Source organism: Dromiciops gliroides, chromosome 5, assembly GCF_019393635.1.
Source record: "Dromiciops gliroides isolate mDroGli1 chromosome 5, mDroGli1.pri, whole genome shotgun sequence".
In the NCBI taxonomy this organism is placed as follows: domain Eukaryota; kingdom Metazoa; phylum Chordata; class Mammalia; order Microbiotheria; family Microbiotheriidae; genus Dromiciops; species Dromiciops gliroides.
Genome location: NC_057865.1, coordinates 110,353,420 through 110,375,537, shown reverse-complemented (window position 1 = coordinate 110,375,537; position 22,118 = coordinate 110,353,420). Strand labels below are relative to the sequence as shown.

Below are 22,118 nucleotides of genomic sequence, written 5' to 3'. Positions count from 1 at the left end.
GTTTAGTCTGACATGATCTGTTCTTGCTGAAGTCAGCCTGGCTCTTTGTGATCATGGCTTCCTTTTCTAATATTAATTAACCCCTTTTAAATAGTATATTCTAGAATTTTTCCAGGAATTGAAGTGGAGATTATTGGCCTGTATTTTACAAATTCTTTTTTTTCCCCTTTTTCAAAAGTCAGAATATCTGCTATCTTCCAGTCCTGCAGTATCTCTTCTGTTATCTATTATCTTTCAACTGTCATTGATCATTGCATTAATCAGTTTTTTCAGTATCTGAGAATTTAATTTTCCTAAATTATAGGTGTGACTCACTCACTGCTCAGTAGACTTAATGCCTGGCTCCCTGTTACTTCCAGGAGTATCTGTAAACTCTGGCATTTACAGCTCTTTACAACACATCTCCCTCCTACTTTTCTAGCCTTTTAACAAATTACTCCCTTCCCTGCACCCACAGATCACCATCTTGGCCAAGGAGTCCAGTTCCCTTCATTTTACATATGAGGCATGCCTCACATGATGGGCCACTATCCTTCCACAACCCATCCAACATTAAGTGTTGGGTTTTTTTGTTTTTTTGGTCCTCTTAACCGTCCCTTTTATTTTTATCCATGGTTCTGTGAGATTATATGTTTTTTGGGGCAGGATAAGAGCTTAAAGCTGCACTAACACTTTGGGGACACCCTGACTCTAAGAGACGGAAGGTGGGAGCAAATCACAGCCTTAGTCGTCTAGTGAGTCCAATTGAGATCGCAGCCTCGACCCTTTCCCCGCCATAGCGGGGGCGGAGACTTTCCTGTTCAAAACTTAAAGCGGGAAGCGGGGGGCGGGGCTAGAGAGACCACGTGTGTGTCCTCGTGACCCGGAAGCAAATTTCTTTCCCCTTTTCTCCGTCCACTCACTTCCGCCACCCTCTCAGAGGGAGGGATAGAGCTTATTGGTCTGGCCTCTTGCTTCAGCTGCTGTTGCCGCTGTCCCTGTTGCCGCCATCACCATGATTCAGTTTTTGGTGAGTGCCGGCTTCGCGCTGCCTTTTCTGCCGCGACCCAAGCGACTCGGACGGGGAGGGAAAGGTGGGGTAATTGGAGGCGGCTCCTGAGGCTTCGCGCGCCCCCTCCCTCGGCCGGGAGGAGCCCCAGTCCCCCGCGGGGCGGGGCGAAGGGGGGCGGGGCCTGCGGGGAGTGTCCCGCTCCCCACGTTGTGTCCTCCGCCGCGCTTTCCCGGCCTGGGGACCCCTTTGGCGTGCTTTTTGGGATGCTGGGTCCTGGGTCATTACAAGAGCCTTCCTGAGGACTCCAGGCTCGCCTGCCTTGGCCCCCTCTTTTCAAAGTCTTTTGTTTCCCAACTCTTGGCCGGGCTTGCCTTGTCAGGTTGAATCTTGTTATCTCCGTCACTGTCGTCTTCCTTCCCTTCTGCGAGCACCCCAAGGCTGCCACCCGATCTGATCTGGCCCTTCCAAAGTGATGGTTGGAGCAAATCGAAATTTCCCTTTCTTACCCCTTGTCCTACTTCACCACGGACCTGAATTCCTCCCCTCCACCTTCATTTTTCTCTGGAGTTTTTCTGGTTCATAAAAACCGGGTGTAGCCCAAGGATTTTAAAGCCTGTTGTATTCCTGATGCTTTTTTTTTTTTGGTAGTGGGGAGGGCGTAGTAGGGGGATGTTTATTTTTCCAACCACACTTAATGTAGTTATCCTGCCTTGGAGACATACTAGTTGTCCTTGTCATAAAAGATGAAAAATAGCAATAAATAATGACTTTTAAACATAGTAACTAATGAGGGGAATAAACCGAGACTTGGCAGAAATTACAGTTGGTTTAGTGTACCCACACAGAATTTTATGGCTTCCAGATTTTGAAGATTACTGATTGGCTTGTGTAGAGCTGGCACAGTTCTTACTGTTGTACACAACTTTTTTCCAAGGTGCTCTTTGGGGGGAAATGTATTGCCATGAATAAGTGGAATATTTTTCATAAACCTTTTAAAAAACTACAGTTCTTCATCTGAACATGATTGATATCTCCCCTTTTCAAGGAAATAGTATGCTTAATAGACAGATGATGCAAGTTTTATGAGTTGACTTGCCAATAAGTTTCTAAAAATAAATAAACGTTTATTTTACTATTTAAAATCCCAGATTCTTTAGGTTTTAATATTTTGTAAGTGGCATATAGTCAAATGTCTTTTGAGTGACCACTTTAACTTTATGAGAAGGGAATATAAGGTTTCTTTTGTATAATGTTAATCAAGAAGTTTTAAGCATTTACTGGATTGAAACACTTATTTACTGGCAAGGAGTTTGCATTCTCATAGGGGAAAGAAGTATTTATATAAATAGATACAACAAGTATAAAGTGAATAAATAAGAATATATAAAAACCATATAAAATACAAAGTAGTCTGGAAGAGAGAATACTAGCATTTGGGGAGGGATCAGATTATTATTATTTTTTTTTTGCAGGGCAATGAGGCTTGAGTCGCATGCCCAGGGTCACCTAAGTGTCAAGTGTCTGAGGCAGCATTTGAACTTGGGTCCTCCTGAATCTAGGCCTGTTGATTTATCCACTGAGCCACCTAGCTGCCCCAGGATCAGATTATTTTTAACAAGAAGGTAAAGTACTACCTCATTGTTAAACATACAGTAGCTACTTATTTATCCTGGGCAGCTTGGTGACAAAGTGGATAGAGTGCCAGGCCTGGAGTTAGGGATCAAATCTGGCCTCAGATAATTACTAGATCTGTGACCCTGGGCAAGTCACTTCACCGTGTTTGCCTCTGTTTTCTCATCTGTAAAATGAGCTGGAGAAGGAAATGACAAACCACTCCAGTATCTTTGCCAAGAAAAACCCAAATGGGCTCATAGAAGAATTGCACAGCAGTGAACAGCAACACTTAGTTATCCAGACCAGTATAAAGGATCATTAGCATAACCTGCCCAACTGGGCCTGTGTTTTTATGGTGCTCTCAGCAAGTTTTCTGTAATTTCACAGGTGTCCCAGATGGGTTGGTAGTCTGGAAGCTGCTTATATTTTTATGTCATTTACTTGTAGAAAATACTTAATTTAAATGCATTGTCAATTTGCTTTGATTGTAAAATGGCATATTCTGGCTACATATGCTGGCATTTTGGGGAGAAATTCGATCTAATTAAAGTCAACTTCATTATCAAAGCTAGGTATAACATTGTTAATGCCAACATGACCTAGATTTGTGGCTTTGAGATTTTTTTTTAGTGAGGCAATTGGGGTTAAGTGACTTGCCCAGGGTCACACAGCTAGTAAGTGTCAAGTGTCTGAGGCTGGATTTGAACTCAGGTACTTCTGACTCCAGGGCCGGTTCTCTATCTACTGCACCACTTAGCTGCCCCTTGAGATACATTTTTGTGCTTTAGATATGGCTTTCTCCAATATAGGCATTAATGGCATTAAATTAAATTAATTAATTAATTTATTTTGGTGGGGCAATGGGGGTTAAGTGACTTGCCCAGGGTCACACAGCTGGTAAGTGTCAAGTGTCTGAGGCTGGATTTGAACTCAGGTCCTCCTGACTCCAGGGCCGGTGCTCTATCCACTGCGCCACCTAGCTGCCCCTTAATTACTTTTTAAAATGCCATTAATGGGGGACGGCTAGGTGGCGCAGTGGATAGAGCACCGGCCCTGGAGTCAGGAGGACCTGAGTTCAAATCCAGCCTCAGACACTTAACACTTACCAGCTGTGTGACCCTGGGCATGTCACTTAACCCCAATTGACTCACTAAAAAAAAAAAAAGTAATTAAGTACTTGGAAATAGCTAAAACTCTGGCTGGCTTCACTTTTCCCTTAGTCCTAATGTGTAAGAAAGCTGGAAAAATAGGAAGACACTGTGTTATAAAGGGCTTTAAAGACCAAACTGAGGATATTATATTTGCTTCTGGCAGTGATAGGGAGCCACTGGAATTGATTGAATAGGAAAGTTGACATGGTCATACTTGTTCTTTTTTTTTTGTATTTGTTTTTGTTTTTTTAGTGAGGCAGTTGGGGTTAAGTGACTTGTCCAGGGTCACACAGCTAGTAAGTGTTAAGTGTCTGAGGTCGGATTTGAACTCAAGTCCTCCTGAATCCAGGGCCGATGCTCTATCCACTGCGCCACCTAGCTGCCCCCATACTTGTTCTTGAAGAAGATCAGGTGACAGCTGAGTGGAGAATGAACTGGAGTGAAGAGTCTTGAAGCAGGGAAGCATCAATGGTAGACAACCTTCTCAAGGAGTTTAGCCAGAAAAAGAAGACATAGGAGGATAGCACAGATGGATGGATCAAGTAAGGATTTTTTGGGGATGAGAGAGACATGGGTTAGTTTGTGGCAGCGGGAAAGCAGCCAGTAGACAAGGAGAGAATAAAGATAAATGAGAGAGTGGGAGTGATAGAGGAGGTGAGTAGGTGAGTGACATAGTCAGACCCTCTATTTAGGAATATTAATTTTAATTTTTTTTTTTTGGTGAGACAGTTGTTTGGGGCAAACTGCCTCAGTTTACCCAAATAACTTGAGGAGACCACCAAGTCAAGCAGAGACAGATTTATTACATTCCTGCAGGAATGGGCAAACTCAATATCTGAGTCGCAATAGCTAATACACGCCTTGACCTTTTATAGGAATGTTGGTCAGAGGGGAAGTCCCCACACACACTAGGGCGAGCTCACAATCTAACATCCAATCCTGTCTCACCCAGGGAGCATGTTTAGCTCGTGTACAATGTATGGAGACATGCATACGTGTTCCAGGAACAAGGGGGAAAAGGGGAGGGGGAACAAGGTCAAACCAAAGGAAGAGGGAACGGGGGAGTAACAGTCAGATGTTTCAGATCTCACAGTTCCCACTGACTCCCCTCTCCTGGCCTCTATCTCTAAAGATATTCAACCTGAATAACAGGAAGAGTCACTCAGATGCTTCAGCATTGTTTTGTAGTCATGTTAAAATTTGTCTTTGACTATGTTGGGAAATCAAAGAAATAGAATAAAGAATAAAAGAATAATCCATTGTTGGGAGCCTAGGGTCAAGGGGATTCTGCTCTGAGAAAAAGAAACATGTCACTTGACATCTGGTCTCAACTTAATTGCTGCATCCTGTGCTGAGCCTTGTCCTTTCTTCTTGAGTCCCGAGTATTGAATTGGTGGGCAAACTCCCCAACCCACTCAACAGGGACTGGGGTTCTGACCCATGATGGATTCCAGATAAAACTAATATGTAGCTGACAAGTGGGGAAACTGAGCAGAAGTAAAAATACTGTTAATTGGCAATAAAACTTAAAGAAGACAGTGAGAATTTGACAAGCAATAAACTTTTAAACTAACTATACTGGGGCGGGGCTGGGTATCTTCCAGACCCCATCCTCAGAGTTTAATCTGACTCAAATCCATAATCATTTCATACACAGTGAGGGTTAAGTGACTTGCCCAGGGTCACGCAGCTAGTAAGTATCAGGTGTCTGAGTTCAGATTTGAACTCAGGTCCTCCTAAATCCAGGACTGGTGCTTTATCTACTGCACCATCTAGCTGCCCCAGGAATATTAATTTGACAGCTGTGTAGGAAGTAGACAAGAAACAAGGAGACAATCTGTTGTAATGTTACAAGTGATAAATGAAAACTTGAACTTCTCATTGTAGAGAAAGGACTGGATGTGAAAGATAAAGGTAAAATTGAAAAGACTTGGTACCTGGGTGAGAGGGATAAGAGTGATGAACAAGTCAGAGATGTCTGACTTGAGATACGCAAACCTGAGTGTTTGGAGGAAGAGTGACTGGGACAAATGAGTGTAATTTTGAACATATTGAGTTTAAGATGCTTATAGATATCCTGGTGAAGATGGCCAACAGGCAGATATGTTTTGTGAAATGCAAGTTGGGGCTGGCATATATAGATTTGGCATTTATCTACATGGAGATGATAAACTCATGGAAGCTGATGAAATCGCTGAAAGAGTATATAGAGGGAATGGGGCCCAAGACAGAATGTCGGACAACATTTGCGATTAATGCATGGATGATAATCTTTTAAAGGAAACAGGAGAAGAATTAAGATAGGAATTTGAGGACTACTTCTGGTAGCTAAGGTAGCTAAGCTTGAATTTATGGAAGAAAGATTTCTTGCTGCCTAACTTCAGATTTATTGAATACCTGACCCCTAAGCTCAAAATATCTCAAACATTGGGTAAATGACACATTTACCATTGCTATATTACTTGGCAAGTGGAATAATTTTAGAATGGTACTTCATATGGGCCTCAGTATGTTTATTTCTGAAATAGGGATTCATTCGTATTATTGAGGCTCTCTACTTCAGTTAAGTGGATACAATATAATAAATGAATTTATTGCATATAGTTTACTTTGTAAACTGTAAAATATGACATAAATGTCAATTGGGATGTTTTCTTGTTTGATAATTGTATTTAAAGAGGGTATAAGCCTTGCAGGATCACAGAGCCATATGTATTTCCACTACAGTAATACAAATTCTATTCATGCTTAAAGCCAAGTTAGTTTTACCTCTTATATGAAAGCTTTCTGACTTTACTACCTCTCAGTCATGCCTCTTGTGATGAGTAAAATAATCACAAGAGACAAATTCTGGGTAAAGCATAATCATGTTTATCAATCATGCTGGTAAGAGATGGACAAAGATGACTCTTTAACCTCTTGAATTTAAAAAAAGAAAAGAGCACCAGAATGGCTGCATCTTTAGGGTTTTATCTCTTTTTGGGCAAGAGGAGGTCCATTGAGAAGCAATCAAATCTGATTAAAGGTAGGCTAGATTGTAGCAGACCACCCTCAACCTTGGGCATCCATATCCTCTTTCAAACAAATAAGCTGAATAACCCCTCATCAGAGGAGAGGTCTTTCTATCTAAACAAAAAGTCTGTCTCCTTAGCAGGACATAATGGTAACCTTTACCCTAGACCAAATTTAATGGCCCTGACTAGAATTTAGAAGGATCTATCTTACCTCATCAAGATTACTAAAGATTTATAGCTGTCACCAAACCCAAGGAAAGTATCTTATCTTATCTATTTTATTTGTATTTTTGTGAGGCAATTGGGGTTAAGTGACTTGCCCAGAGTCACACAGCTAGTAAGTGTTAAGTGTCTGAGGCCGGATTTGAACCCAGGTACTCCTGACTCCAGGGCCGGTGCTCTATCCACTGCGCCATCTAGCTGCCCCTATCTTATCTTATCTAGAGGTTTATAGCCCAGACCAACACCAAGGAGAGGTGAAGACAGGATTAAATTTCTAAGATATTTGTTATAAATAATCATTTCTCATAATGGATTGAACCTCCAAGATATTGGTTACAAATAATCATTTCTCACACTCTATTTTTTTTTTAAGGCAATTGGGGTTAAGTGACTTGCCCAGGGTCACACAGCTAGTCAGTGTCAAGTGTCTGAGGCAGAATTTGAACTAAGGTACTTCTGACTCGAGGGCCGGTGCTCTATCCACTGCGCCACCTTAGCTGCCCCCCTCTCACACTCTTATAATCTGTACCACATAATTTAGTATTTCATTGTATGCTGTTTTGTGTGAATTAATTGTCTGTCCATCCAGTTTATCAAGTTCTCAAAAGCAGGGACTATAGCTGAGTTGGTGTTTGATTTTATTGCATTGTGGGATTAGGGCGGGGCTGAACTTTTAGAGATGGTTGTGTATAATTTCATTTTGCTACTAGGAAACTGAGGTTCATCTAGTTTAAATGACTTGTGTAAGACTATTTTTGTTATTGTTTAGTCCTTTCTATTCTTTGTGACCCTATTTGGGGTTTTCTTGGCAAAGATACTGGACTGGTTTGCCATTTCTTCTTTTCTCCAGCTCATTTTACAGATGAGGAAATTGAGGCAAACAGGGTGAAGTGACTTGTCCAGGGTCACAGAGCCAGTAAGTGTCTGAGGCCATATTTGAACTCAGAAAGATGAGTCTTCCTGACTCCAGACCTAGCACTCTATCCACTGAACCACTCAGCTCCTCCACCTAAGTCTGCACCCTAGTAAATAGCAGAACTTACTAGAGCTTTTAGAGCTGGTGTTCTTTACTACACAACACACTGCTTCTAACTCAAGGGTTCCTAACTTGTTTTGTATCATGAACCCCTTTGGTAGCCTGGTGGTTGACCCCTTCTCAGAATAATGGGAAAGGGAATAAGCATTTATATAATGCTAACTATGTGTCCAAGCACTCTGCTAAGCATTCTTTAGAACTATTATCTCATTTGATCCTGATTTGATTATTATTATTTTTTTTTTAGTGAGGCAATTGGGGTTAAGTGACTTGCCCAGGGTCACACAGCTAGTAAGTGTTAAGTGTCTGAGGCTGGATTTTAACTCAGGTACTCCTGACTCCAGGGCCGGTGCTCTATCCACTGCACCACCTAGCTGCCTCCTGATTTGATTATTTTTTAAAAAAAATAATTGAAGGAAACCCTTAAATTTCAGTTCAAGGTTATTGAAAATAAAGAAGTAATTTTTTTTTCCTGCCCCAAGTTCAGGGTCCAGTGAAATTTTGCCATGGATCCCAGTTTAAGAACATCTGTACCAATTCTTATTTTCCTAAGAGCTTTGTAGATTTGTCTCTGCTTTTGTCTTGTGCTGTTGTCATTTTAATATTATATATAACATTATCCAATCTGATAGGTGCAGGGTGATACTTCAGAGTTGTTTAAATTTGCATTTCTCTTGTAGTGATTTAGAGCATTTTTTCATTTGACTATAAATAGCTTTGATTTCTTCATCTGAAAATGGCCTGTTCATATCCTTTGACCATTTATCCATTGGGAAATGGCTCTTAGTTTTATAAATTTGAATTAGTTCTCTATATATTTGAGAAATGAGGTCTTTATCAGAGAAACTTGCTGTAAATTTTTCTTCACAGTTATGATTATCTACTATATATTTCCTTCCAGCTAATTTCTCCCCCCTCTTAATTTATCCTATACTCTCTCTCCTTTTACCCTATCTCTCCTCAAATGTGTTTTGCTTCTGCATGGCATACGTGAGTCTGCCCTCCCTTCTTGCAGTCTACCTCCCCACCCCACCTTCTTTTATTCCCATCTTCTCTTCCTTTCTTATAAGGTAAGATAGATTTCTATACCCAACTGAGTGTATATATTATTCCCTTTAGGAGCCAATTCCAATCAGGCTAAGGTTCAAGCACTTCCTCCCACCTCTGTCAGTCATCTTCTTTACTGTAGAAGCTCTTTTGTGCTTTTTTTTATGTGAGATATTTACCCCAGTTCTGCCTCTCCTTTCCCCCTTCTCCCAGTGCATTCCTCTTTCTGATTCCTTTATTTTTTTAAATAGCAACCCATCATACTCAACTCACACTCTTACCCTCTGTTTATGTAGATTCCTAACTGTCTTAATAATGAAAAAGTTCTTAGGACTTAGAAGTATCATCATCCTATATAGAAATGTAAACAGTTTAACCTTATTGAATCCCTCATGATTTCTCTTTCCTGTTGACCTCTTTATGCATCTCTTGAATCTTGTATTTGAAAGTCATATTTTTTATTCAGCTCTGTTCTTTTCTTTTTTTTTCTTTTTCTTTCTTTCTTTTTTTTGGCAGGGCAATGAGGGTTAAGTGACTTGCCCAGGGTCACACAGCTAGTAAGTGTCAAGTTTCTGGGGCCAGATTTGAACTCAGATCCTCCTGACTCCAGGGCTAGTGCTTTATCCACTTTGCCACCTAGCTGCCCCCTCAGCTCTGTTCTTTTCATCAGGAATGCTTGAAAGTCCTCAATTTCATTAAATGTCCATTTTTTCTCCTGAAGGATTATATTCAATTTTTCTGGGTAGGCTATTCTTGGTTGTTATACTAGCCCTTTATCCTCCAGAATATCATCTTCCAGGCCCTCCAGTCTTTTAATGTAGGAGCTGATAAATCTTAATATGTTATCTTGACTGTGGCTTCATGATATTTGAAATGTTTTTTTTCTAGCTTCTTGCAATATTTTTTCATTGACCTGGAAGCTCTGGAACTCTTGGGGGTTTTCATTTTGGGACCCTTTTCAGGTGGATTCTTTCAATTTTTATTTTATCCTCTGGTTCTAGAATATCAGGGCAGTTTTCCTTGATAATTTAGTGAAGAATGATGTACAGGCTCTTTTTAAAAATCATATCTCTCAGGTAGTCCAATAATAATTATTTTATCACTCTTTGGTTGATTTTCCAGGTCAGTTGTTTTTCCAATGAGTTATTTCACATTTTCTTCTATTTTTTCATTATTTTGATTTTGTTTTATTGTTTGTTGAGGTCTCGTGAAGTCCTTTGCTTCCACTTGCCCAATTCTAATTTTTAAGAAATTATTTTCTTCAGAGCGCAGTTTTCCGATGTCCTCGTTATAGCAGTTGCTTCGGCTTCTGTATCGGACTGCACAGCCACACTGTGACCTGTGGCTCTTCAAGGCGTTGATCCATGGTTGTCCGCGACTGGTGGAGGCCTACTATTCTCTTCAGTGAGCTTTTGTACGTCCTTTTTCATTTGGCCAATTCTACTTTTAAGGAGTTTTTTTCTTCTATATATTTTTCTAACTCTTTTGCCATTTGACCAAGTCTGTTTTTTAATGGAGTCTTCTTTTGAGTGAATTTTTGTACATCTTTTCCCATTTGGCCACTTCTGCTTTTTTAAAGAGTTCTTTTCTTCCATGGATTTTTTGTGCTTCTTTTACCATTTGGCCTAGTCTATTTTTTAAGATGTTATTTCTTCAGTATTTTTTGTTTCTCCTTTACCAAGCTGTTGACACTTTTCTTTTTTTAAACTGTTCTTGCATCACTCTCAGTTTCTTTTCCCCCTCTACCTCTCTTTATTTGATTTTTAAAATTCTCTTTAAGCTCTTCCAGGATTTCTTTTGGGGCTTAAAACTAGTTCACATTTTTTTTTGAGGTATTGGATGTAGTAGTTCTGAGTTTGTGTTTTGATCTACCCAGTCACCATAGTAACTCTCTGTGGCTAGGTCCTTTGTTGTTGTTGTAGTTTGCTTATTTTACAGCCTGATTTTTGATTTTTAACTTTATGTTAAAGTTGCACTCTGCTTCTGTGGTGGAGGGGGAACTGTCCCAAATTTCAGGTTTTTTGTGCAGCTGTTCTCAGAGGTAGTTCTGGAGGGGTCTTTAAATTTTTAGTTCTTCCAAGTGGTATGATCTAAGGAGAGATGTATTTACTATTCTCCTGGCCTGTGTTTTTGTTTGTGAGTGACCACAAGCACTCTTTTCTACTCTGGAACTATGTCCAGGGTCCCTGCTTCTGTTAGTGCTCCCTCCTTTCTTGTGATTTGGAGTTGTGTATGGACAGTGCAACAGAGTCCTGCACATGATTCCAGAAAGGGGTCTCCTGTAATCTTCTGACATTGTCTACCCCTTACCATCTGTCTGTGGGCTGAGAGCTCCAGAAATTGCCCCTGTGAGTTTGTTGCCCCCAATGCCTGTACTGGCTTGTTGGGGCCCAGTCTTCTGCTGGCTTGCTTTGACTCTTGCTCCATTCTCACCCTGTGTGACAGACCTTTCCTGCCAACCTTCTAAGGTGTCTTGGGCTGGAAGATTGTTTCACCCTGTCCTTTTGTGGATTCTGCTGCTCCAGAATTAGTTTTATCTTATTAAAAAAATTATTTATTTATTTATTTATTTATGTGGAGCGATGAAGGTTAAGTGACTTGGGCAGGGTCACACAGCGAGTAAGTTTCAAGTGTCTGAGGCTGAATTTGAACTCAGGTCCTCCTGAATCCAGGGCTAGTGCTTTATCCACTGCATCAACTAGCTGCCCCCAGAATTAGCTTTAAGGCATTATTTAAAATTGTTTGGAGGGGAATTTGGGAGAACTCAGGTGAGTCCCTGGCTTTTCTCTGCTGTCTTGACTCTGTGCCTTGGGAACAGTACTCTCATTTATTTTTGCCTTTTAAATAGTTTATAGTTTTGTTTTGCCTCTACTCAATCTAGATGAAAGTAGTTTTGACGATTTCTTGAATCTAGTTAATTCTGCAAATTATCACAGAAATTTTCGTGGAGGTCATTTTTGGATTTCTCTATGTTTGAAACACAAAGTAATTTTGGTTACTATATATATGCATATATAAAAATAATGATACATACTTAAAAATTAATTTTTTTAGTCATTTAAAATTTATGTTGGTATAATATACATTTAGGAAGAACCCTTAGAATAAATTTGTAACCTTTCATGTAACTATTTCAGCTAGTTGGGAAGTTGTGCAAGAATAAGTCAAGTTAACTTTGCTAGAATTAAAAAAAAATACACTATGTTCCTATGTGTTAACAATAAGGATTGTGAGTAACTTAATTATATTTGGAAATAGAATACAGATTGGTTATATGAGTCATACATTCTTTCAACCTGAGCAAAGTAATCCAACATATTTAGAGAACTGTGACAGTTTAGTAATGTGAATTGTGGATGATCTTCCCCTCCCTTCCACATGCATTTCTGTTCATGGAATCACTACTCATCTGGATTAGAAATTGTCATCTTTGACACTTTGAACAACCTCCCCTTTTATGTGCACTCTATCACCAGGTTTTGGTGATTTTTCTTTATAAAGGTCTCTTGGATTTGCCTCCTACCAGTCCCGCTGCTGAGCAGTGAGTGAGGAGGCAGAGTAGATACAGTGCCAGACCTGGAGTCAGGAACACTCATCTTCTTGAGTTCAAATCTGGCCTCACACACTTACTAGTTGTGTGACCCTGGGCAAGTCACTTAACTCCTTTTATCCTAGTTTTCTCATCTGTAAAATGAGCTGGAGAAGGAAATGTAACTTTGTCAAGTAACCATTCCAGTAACAGTGCCAAGAAGACCTCAAATGGGGTCAACAAAGAGTCAGACACGACTGAAATGACTGAACACCACCACCACCAATAAAAGTCATACTGCCACTTTGGGTCAGGCTTTCTACTTTTTCCTGTCAAAGTCTGTAGGTGTATAGGTTCCAGACTAATGTCATTCCCTGTCTTCAAATTGTGTAGTGATTTCCCATTGTTGACCTTATAAATTTTCTAACCTCTCACCCCTCCCACTTCCCTGGATTTTGCGGGTATTTGATCCGCTGAGAACAAAGGGGACTGAGAATTGTATGGCCTCTAGACAGTCTGTAATGTGGATTCAGTTATTTCTCTAAAGTGAAGTCCATGTCCAGTGACCACTGAGTGGACATACCACTGGAGTAACTGAATCACATCAATTTTGACATTCTTGATATAAATAAATCAAGGAGACAAAAGGGAGTTGCAACTAAATGGAAAGATGGCACACAGGCTGTTTTTGGAGAGGCAAATAAATTAGCTGGCAGAATTGGTTTTAGAGCTGTTATGTTTAAATGCAACAGTAATTTCTATTTCATGGTACAATTTATATTTTGAGTAGTCACTATGAAAATTTGTAAAGACCAAAACAAACACCCACCATGAATATAATTGTAGTTTGGGCAGTCAATTCAGAGGATGATAGAAAAATTCTGTGAGGGACTTAATAAAGCCCATTTAATTTGATTTGAAGGGTCTTAATACTCAGTGATTTAATTGCAAAGGTAGGTATAGAGGAGGTCAGCAAAAATGTTGGAGCAAGTGGCTCAAGATTAAGAAAAGGAAAAGGACAGAAGCTTTGGCCTTCACAGAAGAGTTACCTACTACCATGAATACTTCCTTCAGGGAAAAAGTGAGAAGGTGCTGGAAATCGGAAGCACCAATTAAGTAATGAAATAGATACTGACTATGTCTTAAAAGACAGGAAACAACAAGTTATGTACATTTAAACTGACTTGGCTGATCTGTATATAGTCTGACCTCGGACTTGTTAAAAGCAAAAGGTAGGGGGGCAGCTAGATGGCGCAGTGGTTAAAGCACCAGCCCTGGATTCAGGAGTACCTGAGTTCAAATCCAGCCTCAGACACTTGACACTTACTAGCTGTGAGACCCTGGGCAAGTCACTTAACCCCAATTGCCTCACAAACAAACAAACAAACAAACAAAAAAGCAAAAGGTGAGTTTGGGTTGATTCCCAATAAATCTGAAAAAGGGGAGGATGCCAAATGCTTGGGAAACAAAATATTAACTACAGACAAAAAGTGATTGAGAACATCAGTCACTATGGACCCCTGTGCCTGCTTTCCTATCTCTATAGAAGCTTTATGAGAATGATTTGCCCATATGTTGAGGGGCCCATGATGGGGGTATGGGAGAACAGGTAGGCTTTTGCAGGCATGTTCTGTAGTATCCCACATCTTTTCAATGGACCTGTTTTTAGCATGTGCAGAATCCTTCTATGTTTATTGACTGTTAAGGAGGAATATGAATGGGTAGATAAGGTCTGCTGCTTCGAAGATTGTTCTCCGCCATGGTGTGTTTCATGCTTATGTTGAGACCATAGAAGAGTCCTTGAAAGGTACAACCTTGACTTCCTGGTTGTTATCAAATGAAACACAGAGCAGATAGACATGTACTTGTCAGGGATTTTTGACCCTGCCCTGGAAGATGTCAAGTGCAAAGTTCAAGTCAAAGAGAGGGAGAGGGAGTGGTATAGAGATTCCATGTGTTTGGTCAGGTTTTCTGGATTATCCTTAGCATTGTGTTGATTGATTTCAAGTCCCAGAATATTGCACAGCCTTCTAATTGAAATCCAGAATCAATCAAGAGTTTGGCCTAAGAGTTTTTCCCCAGAGGGTAAAAAAGTGGTAGAAGGATGCTTCTTGTCCAGACTGAAAATGTACTTGGGTGAATAATCTGTTCGTCTGTCAGTACATGTATTTTGGATAGACACTGCAGATGGGTAACAAAATGGGACCAGAATTGAAAAGGGTACAGGAAAGTGGGAAATTGTGTAGTGCTTTTAATGACTGCAAGCATCTCCCAGAAATTAAAAGCTTTATTTTTATTTTTGTTTTATTGATGCTTTTTCTTTTTACATGAGACGCTTCTGAATATCTCCCTCTTTTTCTACCCAATAAGCCTTGCTTTTTAGCAAAGAAGAAAAACCAGTTAAATAAATATGCTGCCATATAGCTTCACCTTTCTAAGAAAGGGAGAGAGGTAGATTTCTTCATCTTTTCTCTAAGACCACATTTTAAAAAAATATAAGATTTATTGATATGTTTTGTTCTTAGCTTTTTTGTATAGCCCAACATTGTTTTGTTGTTTGCCCTCAGTTCTGAAGAGGGCCAGTGACATCACAGAGTGACATCTTTACTCCTGGGTGAATTATTTAAGTGAGGCAGAGTTGCACAAAGTTATCAGCCTCACTTTTCTTCCTGTCACTGAAATCCAGTCAGTGACAAGACAAACGTTAGTGGATGACCTTGACATCTTCAGTGTCTGACCAAACCCGAAGCACCCCACAGTGCCTGCTTCAGCTGCCTGCATGGCCATTGTCCTCCTCTGCATGTTCCTCTGGGAGAAGTCTTCACATGCTTGGGGCAGCCATCCCCTGACTCTGAGGCCTCTTGGTTATGCTCTTCCTGGCTAGCCTGTCTTCATAGGTGGTTTTACCAGGGTGTGGGTGTTTTGCATACTATACCTTCTTGGAGCCACAGGTGAGAGTTGGGTGAAGGTGGACACCAAAGGTGGATGAGCAGCCCTGAAAAAGACTTAGCAGCCTTCACGACAGAGGTGCTTGTCCTGCTCTGAATACCTCATACACTCCATATCTACTCTCCATATCTCAGTATATCCCTCCTGCAAACCTGTGTTTTAAATACCAATATTCTTCTGATGATCCCTTATGGTTGCAAATCATACTCAAAATTTTAGGTCATCTAAAGGGCAGTGGAGAGATACATAGTAGACATAGGTCAGAGCCTATTACATACGATGAAGAATTATGAATTTAAAATATCTAAGAGGTAGGCTTGGAAAAGGAAGTGGAACCATTATGTAGTTGTAGAGAGCCCTAGCACAGATGAAATGACATCCATAAAAGAATTTGGTTCTTTGAAAGTCTGTGGGAAAAAAACTAGTCAAATTCCATCCTTTTTTTTTTTTTTTTTTTTTGGTGAGGCAATTGGGGTTAAGTGACTTGCCTAAGGTCACACAGCTAGTAAGTGTTAAGTGTCTGAGGCCAAATTTGAACTCAGGTCCTCCTGAATCCAAGGCCGGTGCTCTATCCACTGCTCCACCTAGCTGCCCCCCCCCCCTTTTAAGGTGGCTCTATTTTACCCTCACATTTAAGTGTCTGCAAAAAGAATTTGAACAGTTTGGGATGTGACATGATGGTTGTGGAAAGGTCACAATTTTCTAAAGAAAATTACTGGAATTTGGTTTTTTGTGAGAGACCTCTCTTTGTGTTCTGTCTTTTTTTTTTTCCTTTTCCCCCTTCTCTTAATTTACTCATCCAAACAGGCTTGTATTATGTACAAATGCAAGTATTTGTTGTTATTGTTTAATTATTTTTCAGTCATATCTGATTCTTTGTGACCCCTTGGAAGTTTTCTTGGCAGATATTGAAATGGTTTGCCATTTCTTCCTCCAGTTTTTTTTTTTAACAGATGAGGAAACTGAGGCAAACAGGGTTAGGTGACTTGTCTAGGTCATAGAGCTAGTAAGTGTTTGAGGCTAGATTTGAACTCAGGACAATGAGTCTGGAACTTTACCTACTGCACAATCTATCTTCTCCAGAACTATAAGATAAAGCTGTATTTTGTTCTGGCATATGCATCTGTAATTTTGACCTTAAAGTTTGGCCATAGTGGTTTGTTATTATTAATTAATATTATATCAAAGAAAACTGTATAATAATTAAATGATTAACTTCTGATATATCTGATTTACCTCTATTCTAGCCCTTCCCCTCAATCATTTCAAATGTTTGGCATTGAGGAAAAGCAATTAACTATGATGCCACTGATAGAGAATGAATAGATTTGAATTAAAATGAAGAAGGAATAAGTTTCCTATAGAGGGTGTCAAAAAGATTTTAAAATTCAAGAGGAAAAATTTTAAAAGGCCGGTTGATTGAGCAATTAAGAGTGTTTCGGAGGGGGCGGCTAGGTGGCGCAGTGGATAAAGCACCAGTCCCAGGATTCAGGAGGACCTGAGTTAAATCCGACCTCAGACACTTGACACTTACTAGCTGTGTGACCCTGGGCAAGTCACTTAATCCTCATTGCTCCACCACCCCCCTCTCCCCCCAAAACGCCCCAAAACAACAAAACAACAAAAACAAACAAACAAAACAAAAAAGTGTTTTGGAGACTTTAGAGAGAGTAATTTCAATAGAGTGAGGACAGAAGCCAGATTGTGGGGGCTGTGGAGTTAAGTGGACAGGAAAGTATGTCAGTGAATGCACACTTCTTTTTCTTGAAGTTTAGCGGCAAAAAAGAGAAAAAAGATGTTAGCATAAAGGGACAAAGGATTTTTGTGGATGCAGCAATCTGAGCATGTCTGTAGGCAAATAGGAAGGAGCTGGTTCGTAGAGAGAGAGCAAAGATTGAAGATAGGTATAAGAGTAGTAAGGTTGCAGAGGGTATGGGATCAACGACCCATGTGGAGAGGTTAGCCTTGGCAAGGAAAATGAGTTTGCACTTTAATACTGGATGAGAAGATAGGGTGAAATTTCATTGCATCTGTCTGTGGAATAATACGGAAGATGGCATAGTATTTGATTTGGTGTTAAGCTTTCTTGGCCACCTTTTCTCATAAGTGGAGAGGAAAGGTCAACACTCATAACTTTTAACTTAAAATAGTTTTGTCAGGGGCAGCTAGGTGTCTTAGTGGATAATCCATCAGCCCTGGATTCAGGAGGACCTGAGTTCAAATCTAGCCTCAGACACTTGACATTTACTAGCTGTGTGACCCTGGGCAAGTCACTTAACCCTCATTACCGCACGCCCCCCCCCCAAAGTTTTGTCATAAATTTGTGTAAACAAATACAAATAAGGAGCTAACTTATAAGAATGCTATACCAATCAGAATGATTTATTTATTTGTTTATGATTTTTGATTTTTGGGGGGGGCAACAATTTAAAGAAAAGAATTTAGATATTAACAAAATAGTTTACTGTCCTGTGTTGATCTGTTTACTTAAATAAAGTCTTGTTTTTATATAGTTGCATTCAGTGTGTATATTCTGATTCTGCATTTGCCTTTTATCTTTCCATGTTTCTTTATATTCCTTATTTGTAACAATACAATAATATTCAATTACATTGTGATGATGTATTTTATTTGTTCATATATATCCAATCTTTGGATATATAAGTTGTTTCTGGTTTGCTTTTACAAATAAAGAAACAGAAGTGATTTTGTGTAGAATTTTGTGTAGATATGGTTCCTTTTCATTAAAAAAAAATTTCCAGGATATATGCCTATTACTGGGATCATTGGGTCAAGGGGAGTTTTGTAACTCCATCATGTATTGCCAAATTTGTTCTCCAAAAAAGAATGTCAATTTATATCAATTTGGGATCAAGTGAGATGGTATTTGTAAAGTGCTTAACATCGTGCCTGTCACTTAATAAGTGCTGTCTAAATACTTATTCCTTTTTCCCTTTACATCTGTAACTCCTATTCCATTTTTTCCTTCAGCTAGGATTTACACTCGGCAATGTGGTCGGGATGTATCTGGCTCAGAACTATGATGTAAGTGGCTGTCATCTAAGACCTTTTTGTCTCTATTGAAGTGTTTTATAGTGATTTACCTTAACTGTGGGTGTTTTCCTTGCCAGAACTGAATCCCAGCAAAAATAAGGAGCAGTTTCCCCTTAAATATATAAGGGATGATGGCTGTGGGTTAAATCTTGGAGTAAGTCCAGCATTTAGTAGATATTTTTCCTTACGCTTTAATACTGCCATAGTGCTATCTTTGCCCCAAGTCGCCACAAGAAGGCGACTTGTCAGCAATTGAGAGCAATCTCCCAATGATCTTCTGCTGTAATTTTTCTCATTTAATTGGGGCTCTTCTTCAAGTCCTGTAGAAAATCAAGTGGAAAGGGCATAAAAGACCTTTAGCAGGATAATTTTTGCTTCATATCACTTCCACTTGTAGAGAGAAATTAATTATAGTAACAGAATTTACTGATAATTTTAAGACTGGTTTTTATAGTCCCAATTTCTACAAGTTATTTAGATTTCTTCAGAACTATCTAAGGAAGCAAGATGGTTTCGTGGATAGATTACTGAATTTGGGAGTTCAAAAATGGCCTTAGACATTTACTTGCTGTGGTGAACCCTGGGAAAGTAACCATTCCTCTTAGTCATGGCCTCCTCATTTGTTGAATGGAGATTATAACAGTTTATTTTCCCAGAATCACAGAATGAATCATTTATAAAAGCAGATTAGAAACTCAGGATTGCCTAACTACCAATGGAGGGGGGTAAGGTGAAATGGAAATGAGCCTCTGAAAAGATTTTCAGAGGAAAGGATGTTTTTGCTTTAAAGAATGGTAGGTAAAATGTTGTTAGTCTTCAAGACTCAGATTTTTGTGTAATAAAGAGCATTTGCAGTATCAACCTTATCATTGGAATGATAAAATTTCCTAGTTATGAGTTTCATTCATTCATACAGCATTTGAATGTGTGATATAGTGGAAAATAGGGAAATAGTCTTCATTTTCAAGGAAGCCTCCTCCTTTAACTTAACAAAATTTTTACATATTTTAGTACTCAAGTAGCAGTATTAGTAGCACTTATTTCTATGATTTTAGAACTCTTTTGGAAAGAAATGTAAACTTGTCAAATTTATATGATATACATATTTGTGAAACTTATTTGTCTTTGGTGGATGGGGAGGGAGGGTATTGGTTAGATGCAAAGTTAAAATTTTTTCTTTTCTTTTCAAAGATTCCGAACTTGGCCAAAAAGCTTGAAGAGATTAAAAAAGATGTAGACGCCAAGAAGAAGCCTCCTAGCTCTTAATGCCAGCATGTAGTAATGTCGTCTGGATGCTTTCCTATTCGAAACAAAAGCTCCCGTTCTTTCCTGCAGGACTGGATGACTTTCTTCACCCTGAGATACACTGAGATGCCTTGAGCTAAAATACACCTGTACCACCCAAACTACCCTTTATTACCCCTCCCGGACTCCGCTGACCCCTGTTACCTGCGTGGGAGATTCTGTTACTTCAGTCATGGTGCTTGACTAGGAAATGCTAGTTTTGATTAGTGGTCTCTCCCCTTATCTTTTAAATTGTGGATTTCTGGTAACTTTTAAGTTGCTGTTTTTATGACTGAACAGATGGCAGTAATACGAATTCTCTAATTATGTCTACCACACTGGATGCTTTATAAGCATTTAGTGTCAAACAATGTTGTTCCAAATCAATTAAAACCATTATATAGCAATTGATTTCTGGTGACTTTCATTTATTTTAGGTCATAGCACAGCAGTTTTATAATTATTTGTGTAACCTGTTAAATAATGAGCAAGTATTTTTTTTCCCAGACCTCTTAGTTGCTGAACAGTATATGCCCTGGGGGGGAAAAAGAAATAACACATTAAACTTGCTTTTGAGATTAGTCTCCTTGGAATGTGTTTTTCTATGATTAATGTACTTATTTTGTCCTATATTGCCTCCTAAATGTAATCATTCTCATTTTAAAGAGATTTAGCTTTCTGTAATTGTGTATAAGTGAAAAGTTGTATATAAAGAAAATATTTGTTGCACTGTACTTTTATATTTATTTTAATTATTTCAAAGATATATTCTCTGGAAAAAATTTGGCTCACCTCCTACAACTTTTGTTTTTCAAATTCAGCCATTTATTTCAAGGAACATTCCACCACTATATACATTTAGTTCTCTTCCATGATCCCTGCTGCTGGGCAGATGAACTACCAATCCACACACTAATTTAAAAGTACATATTTTAAAATATGCCAAAATTAAATATTATTTGATTAGGAATCCTGCTTTAGTGAGACTTGTGGGTTGCTTTTTTTAATTAAAATTTTTTTTTTGTTTTTAGCAACCACACTTGTGGTGTGTCATTACCCAAGTTATTTAACAGAACCTATAAGCAGAAAGAACTAGTTTTTCCTGCTTTTATACGCACCCAGCATAGCAGTATATTTTGTAACTATAAAGTAAGGAATTAAAAAAAAAACCACATCAGAACTTAGCGATCCAAAGCAGTAGACTGCTAAGTTTCCCCTTGGGAAACCACAAACTTTTCCAAATGATGTTCCCATTACACCGTGCCCTGTAGTAAGTAAGGAACTTACTGCTAGATTTGATATCCAGAGACCAGAATTACAAATATTTGTCTTGTAGAGCTTCTTTGACCATGGGCAAGTAACATCATCTTTCTAGGCTTCAGTTTATTTTTCTTTAAAATGAAAGTATTTGGGGCAGCTAGGTGGCACAGTGGATTGAGCACCGGCCCTGGATTCAGGAGGACCTGAGTTCAAATCCGGCCTCAGACACTTAACACTTACAAGCTGTGTGACCCTGGGCAAGTCACTTAACCCCAATTACCTCACTAAAAAAAAAAATTTTTTTTTAAAGTATTCAAGGTGAGGATCTCTAAGGGCCCTTCCAGTTCCAAAATTGGTGCTATTCTGTTTAGTTAACATTGCCTTTGGAACTGATATCTAAACCACAATAAAACTACTGTTGTTACTTTTTGGGGGCTGGAGGAGGGAACAAGGGAAAGGGAGAGACAAATGGTTTTGACCAGCTGGGGTTATTTTGGATTTTCGGCCAGATCTATTGATATCATTTGTTTGTTGTTTAGTCGTTTCGGTCATGTCTGACTCTTCATGACTCCATTTGGAGTTTTCTTGGCAAAGATATTGTAATGGTTTGCCATTCCTTCTCCAGCTCATTTTACAAATGAGGAAACTGAGGCAAACAGGGTTAAGTAATCTGCTCAGGGTCACACAGCTAGTGAGTATCTGAGGCTGGATTTGAACTCAGGAAGATGAGTCTTCCTAACTCCAGGCCTGGCACTTTATCCACTGCATTGCTGATCTACAAATGCAGATCACTTGCTTTACAACTTAGTTTGTTTAGAGTGTTTCCTAGGGCAGTGGGAAGTTAGGTGAGTTACTCAAGGTCCAATAGCCATTATATATCAGAAGTGGGACTAGAAGCAAAGTCTTCCTGACTTCAAGGCTTCCTGTCTCTACTAAGCTCTACTGCCTTTGACCAGCTGGTCTAATC

General features: G+C 39.3%; 1 protein-coding gene across 1 annotated transcript; it reads left to right on the top strand.

Annotated features, from left to right (window-relative positions):
- The first annotated feature begins 869 nt into the window (after window positions 1-869).
- Window positions 870-20,472, top strand: STMP1 (short transmembrane mitochondrial protein 1). Its single transcript, XM_043967169.1, has 3 exons — window positions 870-1,009; window positions 18,545-18,598; window positions 19,799-20,472. Exons 1-3 carry the CDS (start codon window positions 995-997, stop codon window positions 19,871-19,873), a joined length of 144 nt encoding a protein of 47 aa, XP_043823104.1. The 5' UTR covers window positions 870-994; the 3' UTR covers window positions 19,874-20,472.
- The last annotated feature ends 1,646 nt before the right edge of the window (window positions 20,473-22,118 follow it).